Here is a 9,022-nt window from a genome sequence, read left to right on the forward strand (position 1 = left end):
ACTCGGTGGTGAATTTCCGTTTGCGGAACGGGGGGCTGCGGGGTGCTTTGCCCCAGCTCCTGGGTCCGGGCCCCATCCTGTCATGGCAGGGATGCAGCAGTTGCGCTGAGGAGCCCTGCCTGCCTTTTACCAAAGTACTGCTTAATTTTGGGTGTTGGGGGTAGGTGTTTGCATACGCAAAGCTTGAGGGGACGGCTGAGATGTGAAATGGGAAGAGCCTCTTGTTTTCAACTCTTGCTTTGCTGGTGGGACGGGGACCCTGCGGCTGACGGCTGGGATAGCGTTGGGTGATGTTGGGGCTCCTGTGTTGGTGGAGCTGGAAGGAGAGTTTGCTCACACCACGAGGCTGGTACCTGCCAGCAGAGCCGGTCGGAGCTGGTAGTCCTTTTTCTTCAAGGTAGATGTTGTGAGCTAACTGTGCAAGAGAGAAACTCCTTGTCTTACACAGAAGCAGGTCTTTAGCATCTTATGTAGGACCGGAGAAACACAACATCCTTGGGTGCCAACATTACCAGTCAGGACCTAGAATTGACATGACCTTAAAATGGTTAACGGTGAATTCGGTTTCCAACCTCGGCTGTGCTCGTTTGGCTCTCGCTTTGGCAAGGAACGCTGAGAGCTGTGCTCGGAGCCCACTAGTGCTCCACTTAAAAAATATTCACAGTGAAACCTAAACTGACATGTAACACACTATGTTACAAATTCTAAACTTGCCCCAGATTTGTCCACAAAATCGTTAGGATTTGTAGGCTGCCAGCCTGCTTAGATTATTTTGCATCAAAACCATGCAGAAGTTGTAGTTTTGTATGGTTTTGACACGTGCTCTGTTTCTAGTTTGGTTTCAGCTCTCGGTGAAATGCGGGGTTATGACTCTTTCAGTCAAAATGAAAGCGATTCTGATATTCCCCCGTGTGTAAATCCAGACTGCTGACTTTCCCGTAGCTCAGTTTGCAGTTTCCTTATGAAAAACTGATTAGTGTTCTCCGCTGTGTGTTCGGTGGAGGCCGCTGCTTTCTGATTGCGGATTTGGGGTTATAAATATGCCCCATCCGGAACCAAATGCTGTCCTGTAGGGTGTTCGATGGGGAGGTGGGAAGGGAGAGGCGGTGGCTGGAGGGGTGGGAGTTGGTAAGGGGGTGATGAGGCAGAGGAAGGCGAAGAGCGAGTCAAACGTATGGGACCTTCTGGTGAGTGGGAGACCTGATTCAGGACAATGAGAGCGGGAAGAGGTGAGGAGCAGGTATCCCACTCAGGGTCAGGTGAGTTACAGCGTGAAAATGACTGAAACCTACGGGCTGCAGGGAGAAAGGGAGAGTGAGCATTTGTAAGCCAGAGGACGAAGCTGAGGTAGCAGGCTGGTGAGTGAAAGCGAGATAACAGAAAATAGGGAGAAGAACTGGATTCAGCCCTTTTCGAAAGAGGAAAGGGGAGTGGGAACACCTGAGAGCGGCAGAAGCGGGGAGGAGACCCCAAAATGCTTCCACAGTCCAGAGTGAGGAAACCTTTTTGAGAGAGGTAGCCTCAGAGGAAAGGATTTGGGTACCAGAGCTGTAAGGAGCAGGGTAGGAGGATGGCTCTGTCCTTTGTAATGGAGGAGGTGCAAAAAAGGAAAAGTTTACCTGCTCGTTATGCAACTTCAGCATGATTGTGATCAGGTAACAGTGATTTCTGCTGTTTGTTTTGGTTGAGTAACAGCCAAGGGACCCAAAGCCAGAAACCTGGGCCAGATTTGAGACAGGTCGAATTCTGACTTGGGCTGTCACTTGCAGTGATGTTGGGGCTCCAGCTCTGATCCCAGCACGGGGGAGACGCTGCACAGCCTACAACCGAAGTACTCGTGGAGTGGAAACTAATTGGCATGTCTGAGACAGAGAGATTGTGAAGAGGCAGATTCCTCTGTCAAAGGCTGCAAAACCATGACATGGCTGTTGGGGTGGGATGCTCTCGAGGGAAGGTGGGTTGCCTTTTGATCTCTTCTGAGAGCCTGGATTTAGAAACAGCAGAAAACAATTTAAAGCCTCTGTGCCAAGCACCTCTTCCAAGCTCTTTTCTGAAGATGGAACCATTTACTCTGACAGATTATTTTTTTTCCCAGACACGGCGATTCTGCACACGCCGAGTCTCAGACTTGCTGAGGAAACGGTTGATGCCGTTGTGACAGTTTGACATTCCTCAGTCGTGGGATGTTTTTCCCCCTTCTTTCATTTCACCCTTTTAAACGTAACCCTTTCATTCCTGCTGTGTTAAGCAACAAATCCTTTGGGGGCACCTTGTTTTAAAGTATCAGGAAAGTGGTCACCCCCTGATGATTGCAGCTCCTGCCTATTAGTGCAGCTGTGTGAGCTGAAAGCTTGTTCTCTCTCCGAGGTGGGAGAGTGAAGGACCCTGTGGATGAGATGGACAAAAACATGATTTGGGGTGTACAGTGAAGCTGAGGTGAGGGGCAGAACTGCCAAGCGTGATCTGGGGGCCTGTCACTTCCCTCCTGCCCCCCACTCCACTCTTGAGAGGCTGTTTTATTGCCTGATGTGAGCTGGGGAGATGCTTTCTCTTTGGATCCTTCTCCTGTGGAAGAAGGACAGGCAGAGCAAGGTAGGCGTGAAGTGTCCTTCTCTGTGCCCTCCCTTCTCACCCACCCACTTTGGTTATAACAGCTCTCCTCTTCTTTCTTTTTGAAGGGGGTTTCCAGAAGCAGCCAGAGCCTGGGAAGTCCCTGGCAAAGCAGGTGTTGTCTGAGAGGCAGGTTAGAGATGGGAAGGTGGGAAAGGATCTGCTGATTCATGGAGGCCAGTGACCAAAACCACCTGCTGCTTGCAGGAATGGGAAGAAAGGGGAAAATGCTGAAAGTGCTCAGTGGAGTTTGCTCTTCGCAGCAGGGCTGTGCCAGTGGGGTCCTCCCAGCTGAGCACTAAGGTAAATGAAATGCCTGTCTGTGCAATTCTGTTTTTAATAGTAGCTAGCGCTGTTCACTTGTAAATTAGGTGACACTTAAATTCTTATAACTGACAGCCCTCAGAGACATTTTCAGATCTGGGACCTCTTTCTTCACTTCACCAAGTAAGTGTGGGCAGACCAAGTCGTAAAACCCTTCTGGAGGAGGAGAGTGTGAAGTAACACAGAATCCAGCCCTGAACACTGAGGAAGAGAACAATTGCGTAGGTCTCACCCTGTGCTCTGCTGCCCAGACCCCTCTCTCTGTTTCTGCAGAGGCATCTTTGTATAGTACTGGTGTGCCCACTGAAGAGACTTGTCTCACAGCCTTCCACCGTTGCAACCTGTCCATTACTGGCTAATTGCAATCTCTAATACAGTAATTCATGGGGCAGGGAGGCTTGGAGAAATGCCGTTTTGAGATGTGAAGGTGTTCCGTCCTGGTCTTTCACTCTGTGTTTGTTCTTTACGGCAGGAATTGACATTTTGTAAATACAGAAAGTCTTTGAGGTCTTGTTGGAAGTCCTGTTACAGGTAAATAGCTGGTCCCAAAGCTCTTGACAACAAACATGCATTATTTGCTCCCTTTGCCCTCCTTCTAAATCGTTGTTAAGTGCCCATTTTGGATGATTACTATAATCAGATTCCAGATGTAGAAGTTTAAGTAATTAGATACCACCCTTCCCAATTTCAGCCAGGCTCTGTAGAGTGCTTTGAAATAAAAGCTATTATTTAAATCCAGTTTATCTTCCTTCTCCTTATGTATTGTTTAATAGTAGTATTTTCTTTCCCCAGAGCTAGAGCTACGGGAGGTTCATGCTACTTCTTCCTAATTCTGAAATCTAAAGCCTTCTCAGGGGGGTTTGGCTTCCTGTAGGTTCCTGGCTCTCCCCGGTGTCCTTCCTCCTCTCTCTGTCTCTCTGCCATCTCCCCTGCTTTCCCCCTTCTCTTCCTCAGTTATATTAAAAGGCTCCCAGTAGCTTTCAGCTTGCCTAATCAGGGTTATAGTACATCTTCAGACCCTTTTTCTTCCCTGAAAGGTTTTATTTCAGCGCGATGCTTGTTAGCAAGTCTGCACAACAAAGGCAGTATGTTAGCACTGTGTCCTCTTAGCAAGCTACATGCCCCCCGTTTAACTCTGCACGGAAGAGCTGTGTAAGCAAGACAGAAGTGCGTTTGGTCCTGAAAAAAGCACTTTCACTGTGGGAAGATAAATTCATAGCAAGCAGTGATAGTTTAAGGGAAATGATAACAAGAACCAAGAAGGAGAGAATCAGTCTCCCAGTTTGCTGCTTGCCCAGAGCTGGTCTGGAGCAGAGGGATCGTCTCAGGGCATCCTCCAGCTGCAGGCTGGGCTGCCACTGGTGTGGTTTTGAACAGCCTGGGTCCTATGGGGAAGCTTTTTAGCAGTGCCACAGCCTAGCCTTTTCTATTTGCTTTCACATTATTTCAAAGAGGCAATGGGGAGATAAGCGCTTAAAAAGCCTCCAAAGCAACCACCCCGAAGTCTTTAGCTTTGGTGCGAATGGCAATAAAACAAAAAAGTGTTAAGAACAGGCTACTTTGTTGTGTGTTTATTTGTGGCTGTAGGGTTGCAAGATGAAAAGGGGGTGCTTGGTTTCACTCTGGCTCTTTGCTCAGTGCTACGGTGTTGTTGCTTCTGTGTTGCAGAACTTTGCAGGGGAATTTATCAATTGAAAACTTACTTGATTCATTTCTCTGATAATAATGAAAAGACCATGCTTATTATCCCTCTTCTTCTCTTCAGTAGTACAACCTCAGTTTGCCAGCATCCAGCATAGAGCCTTTTTTCAATGCCTTGTTGGGTCAAAGGTGCACTTGATATATGGCTCCAGACAGATTTTTTTTGTGTGTGCAAAATGTAGTTTGGTTTTCATGCAAAGCTCTGTGCTCTTGGTTCATTTCTTTTTGTGGTTTGGGCTTTAAGTAAAAGTTAAGACTTCTTTTAATGGGGGGAGAGAGAAAGCCATATGACCGGAAAGTTTTGGATTTCACATCTTTAAATCTTTACAGAGCATGAAGAATGGGATTCTCTCATTCTCCTACCATGACAGGCTGAGCCTGGACTGAGGGAAAGGAACTGAGGTGACAGGGCAATATGGATAGACCAAATCATTTCAGATGGGTGACTCTTGTGTTGCATGTTTGGGTTGTGTTTATTGGTAGCATGTGGGTTTGAACAAGGAATGCCTGCAGTTTGCGGGGGGGAAGGAGAAGGTGGAGGGGGGAAGTTAATGGAAAAGTACAGTACAGCACCTTCTGAGGTGAGAATAAGTAGTGAAGGTCTATTAGCAGTTGATGACAATTTACATGTATTACTTATGTAAAGATCAGCTCGCAGCAGGTAGAGGAGCGTGCTCCCATGTGAGCTGTCAAAGGCTCCATCTGCCTCCTGAGTGGGAGGGAGCATGGGAGTCGCTGAGGCTGAGTTTTTTTCAATCTGCAAAGGAGCAAATAGCCTGAAGAATGGCAAAGTGCTTCAGGTGGAGAGAGGGAGGAGACTGGCATGGGCTGAAGATACCCAAATCCAGGAAGTATTGGTAAAAAGTCCAGGCAGTGAGCAGCCACAGGGGTGATGGGCAAGGTGATGGGGTTTTATGCTGGGTTTGGAGACTTGAAGGTGTGCAGAGCTGTGCTGGGAGTCTGCAGGGGATGTCCCTGAATTAGGAGCCCAGCCATGGCCTCACATCGTTCCCATCTGTGATGCCAGAAAGGACAGCTATGGGAAAACATTGGCTTCTGCGTCCTGGTCGGCAAAGTGCATCCTGAACTCTGAAAAAGCACCCTTCTCAGTTATGCTCTCGTTTTGTAAGATGATACCAGAAAGTGAGAGTCATTCTGAGGGGTTTGGCTTGCTAAAGAGGCTGGAAGGAGTGGGTGACTCTGGATCAGGCCCTGCGTTAGCTTTCTCCATCCTGGGGGAATCCACCGTGGACTCCTCGGTGCAGTATATGCCCGAGCTGGAGGTAGCTCAGGTGCTGGTGGAGGCAAGCTGCCTGGTACGTAGGAATGCAAGTGTTTGTGCTGTTCTTGTAGGAAAAAATAAACCCTGAACTGACAGGAGACACTGATAAATGCAGTGCCCAAAGTTTGCAAATCCAGGAGTCACGTTTGCTCAGGAGGAAAGCAGCTTCTCCTGAGCGAGATGCAGTCTCGCAGCTCTGTTGGTGACTGAGACGCTGCCCGCTTGCCTGGCTAACAGCGGTGCTCAGCGGCTACCGGCTGCCCGCTCAGACTCTCTTTCACTCTTCCAACATCCCTTTGGGTAAGACCCTCTCTCTTTGCTGCCGGAGATGAGAACATCCCTGGGCTGACACGAACCTTGCAGACACCCAGGAGCAGAGCTTTACAGAGCGTTTGGAGAGGCTGAGGCGGGTGCAGTGCCATTGCTCGAGCAGACTCTGTGCCTTGGACCCCATGGCGTTGAACCGAGCATGCTGCGTAGGTGGGTCCCCCCAGCATCGGCTGAGTTTCTAACTGGTGAATTCTGGTTCATGTAACAGAACTGCTCTGCCACCCTCTTGCCAGGAAGAAGCTACAGGACAAACAAGAGAAGCGACTAACCTTGCCCCGTGCCCTGGCAGTGCAGCGAGCATGCCAGCCAGTGCCCAAGGTGGAAGCAAACTTGTTTGACAGTGTTTACCTGGAGGGAGTGGGAAGATGGAGAGTGGAAAATCCCCAAATACGAGGCCAAAAGGAGAGAAGTTTCAGAATAGGGGTTAAGGAAGAGGAAGAAAAGCACAGGCTTTGGGGGCAAAAGGGACTTTTCCCCCCCGCCCCAACTAAGCCAAGATCAAAGGGAAGGTTCCTGGAGAAGGGAGCAGGGTCTGTGTTATAGTCAGTTTAAGGATACAGTTTCTCGAGAGGAGTTCAGGGAGAGGAAGCAATGACAAGCTGATAAATAACTTCCCTTTTTTCCCCCTGGATCTGTGCATCTCCTGTGTTGCTGAAATCCTTTGCAGAATCTGTCTTTAGTTTCAACTACTGCACGTGTCTGGTAACATGGGAACTGCTGCCTACACGGTGAGGCCTCTTGAAGGCTTAGCTGGTGCCTTGGGAGAGTAGGTCTAGACGATTTGGTGGTGGGGTTTGAGAAGCGGGTGCTGCCTAAGTGATGTGCCCTTCAAAGGTGCTCCAAAAGATGCTGGAGATGAGTGGAGAGGGAGCACGGTGCGAGACAGTGGCTCAGCTTGGGGAGTGTCCAGGAGAGGGAGCTGGATCCGGGACAGAGCAGCACGTCTAGGAAATGCTGCACACGTGTGAGCAATAAACGGCGCTCGCCGGACCTGGGCCCCGATGGCTTGGGAGGGCAATGGATCGAAACGTAGGTGGAATGGTCAGGATTTGGTTTGGGTTAGATGAGTTCTTCAACGAATTAAGGCTGTTGCAGATGGGATTTAGTTGTGAAATCATAATATATGAAATATCAGCGGTGCAGCATCTTGTAAGAAATCGGTGCTCTGGGAGAAAACCCCTTTGGAGCCCAAACTGGGCAATCTTTAGATGTGCAGTTCATGCCAACCTATAATGCAGTCTTTGCTGCTTTCAGACTTAAAAAGGCTGTACAGTATTTTGTACATACAGTGTGTACTTTTCTGCAATTGCTATAGTTTCTTTTTCCTAATTTACCCTTTCCTTGTTTATCTTGCACACTGTGCAGGGGTCTAATTTGGATTTTTTTTAGAAAAAAACCTGCTTAGCAGTTATGGGTTGGGACAGCAATTTCTGTAGCATTTAGAGGTGAATTTGATTAGCACTTTTGGAAAACTGTGCAGCAAATTGCAGTGCTAATCAAGGGAAATCAAGCCATGGAGTTTTAAGGCAGAGTTGGTCTTTATTTTTTTTTTTTTAAACCAAAAATGAAGATATTAAGTTGTCTGAGGCTCAGAAGCATTACATTTCTGCCTGTTTCATGTGTCAGGCTTTCTGATTACACAGTTGTGCTGAACAGAGTGTTGATAGAAAAATATGAATACTCTAAAATATAAACCACTTAATTTGAGGTCCAAAGCTGATTCTTTAGTGTTGCGATCTGTTTTTTCTCTTGTCCCTCCCTGTCTGTAATTGAGTAGAATATTCTGCATGTCTTTTTATTAGTTTGTAAAATCCTTCACTGTGTATAAAAGATGGACGGGAAGAGATGCAACCAGTTAAACCCCCGACTTCATTGTGTTAGCGCTGTGATTCAGGATCTGTTGAAATCAATGGGAACCCTCCCAGTGACCTCAGATATGCGTTGGACTGTGAGTTTTAGTGGTTTTTCAAATGAGAACAAAACACACGCCATGTGCAAAGTGATGGAGTAAGTGTTAAGTGGATTAACTGAAATCCACTGGAGACCTTTGTGTGTGTCTGGGGGGAATGGGACATTTATTTTTATTCCCTGGGGCTGCAGACTTTGGGTTGTTAGTTGAACTTCAAGGAAGTGGGAATCCAGGCCTGAACTCGGGGTATAGTTTCACATAGACTTTCCACCAGTGTTCCCAGTGAGAGACACCAGCCAGATGAACACCAGAATTCTTGTTTGCAGAATGACGGTATTCAGATAAGGAAGGAAACAGATTTGATCATTAACTGAGGAAGGCTGGGGGGAGACAGATTGGCCTTTTGCAAGACCTCTGGTATTGCTGCATGTGACGTGGCTGGTGTTTGGATAATGTTTGAAAGATGGGTAAGTTAGCTGCTGGGAGCAAAATGTATGAAGCATAATCAGAAAATGTTGGCCTTCATTTTTTTTTCTGAGAAATGGAGATTACTGCAGTTACGAACTGCAAATTGGTAACTGGAGGAGATTCCTAAAATATGAGATAATCCCTAGAAGCCGACCAACTTTCTCTGTAGAACATCAAATTCTAGGTCTATAATCTGTAATTAAATTGCTTATGTGCTGTTAAAAAAAGCATCTGGCTGTTCTAAGATTGTCCAGTGCAAGAGCATAGACACTATAAATGAGAGCGCTGTAGTGACATATAAAAAGTAGCAATTTAGAGGACAGGAAAATATTAAGACTTTGTATTTCCAACCTACCAGGATGTGAGGATCCAGAAGGTCAACCCATAGCATAACTACT

At 47.4% G+C, this 9,022-nt stretch overlaps 1 protein-coding gene across 1 annotated transcript in view; it reads right to left on the bottom strand.

Annotated features, from left to right (window-relative positions):
* Window positions 1-6,371, bottom strand: part of SOX8 (SRY-box 8) — an 18,503-nt gene extending 12,132 nt beyond the window's left edge. Inside the window, 1 exon segment of the mRNA XM_009286472.2 lies at window positions 6,274-6,371. Within this exon segment, the coding sequence (XP_009284747.2) occupies window positions 6,274-6,371 (98 nt within the window).
* Between the last annotated feature and the right edge of the window lie 2,651 nt (window positions 6,372-9,022).

The sequence above is a fragment of the Aptenodytes forsteri genome, unplaced genomic scaffold, assembly GCF_000699145.1.
Source record: "Aptenodytes forsteri isolate BGI_AS27 unplaced genomic scaffold, ASM69914v1 Scaffold55, whole genome shotgun sequence".
In the NCBI taxonomy this organism is placed as follows: Eukaryota; Metazoa; Chordata; class Aves; order Sphenisciformes; family Spheniscidae; genus Aptenodytes; species Aptenodytes forsteri.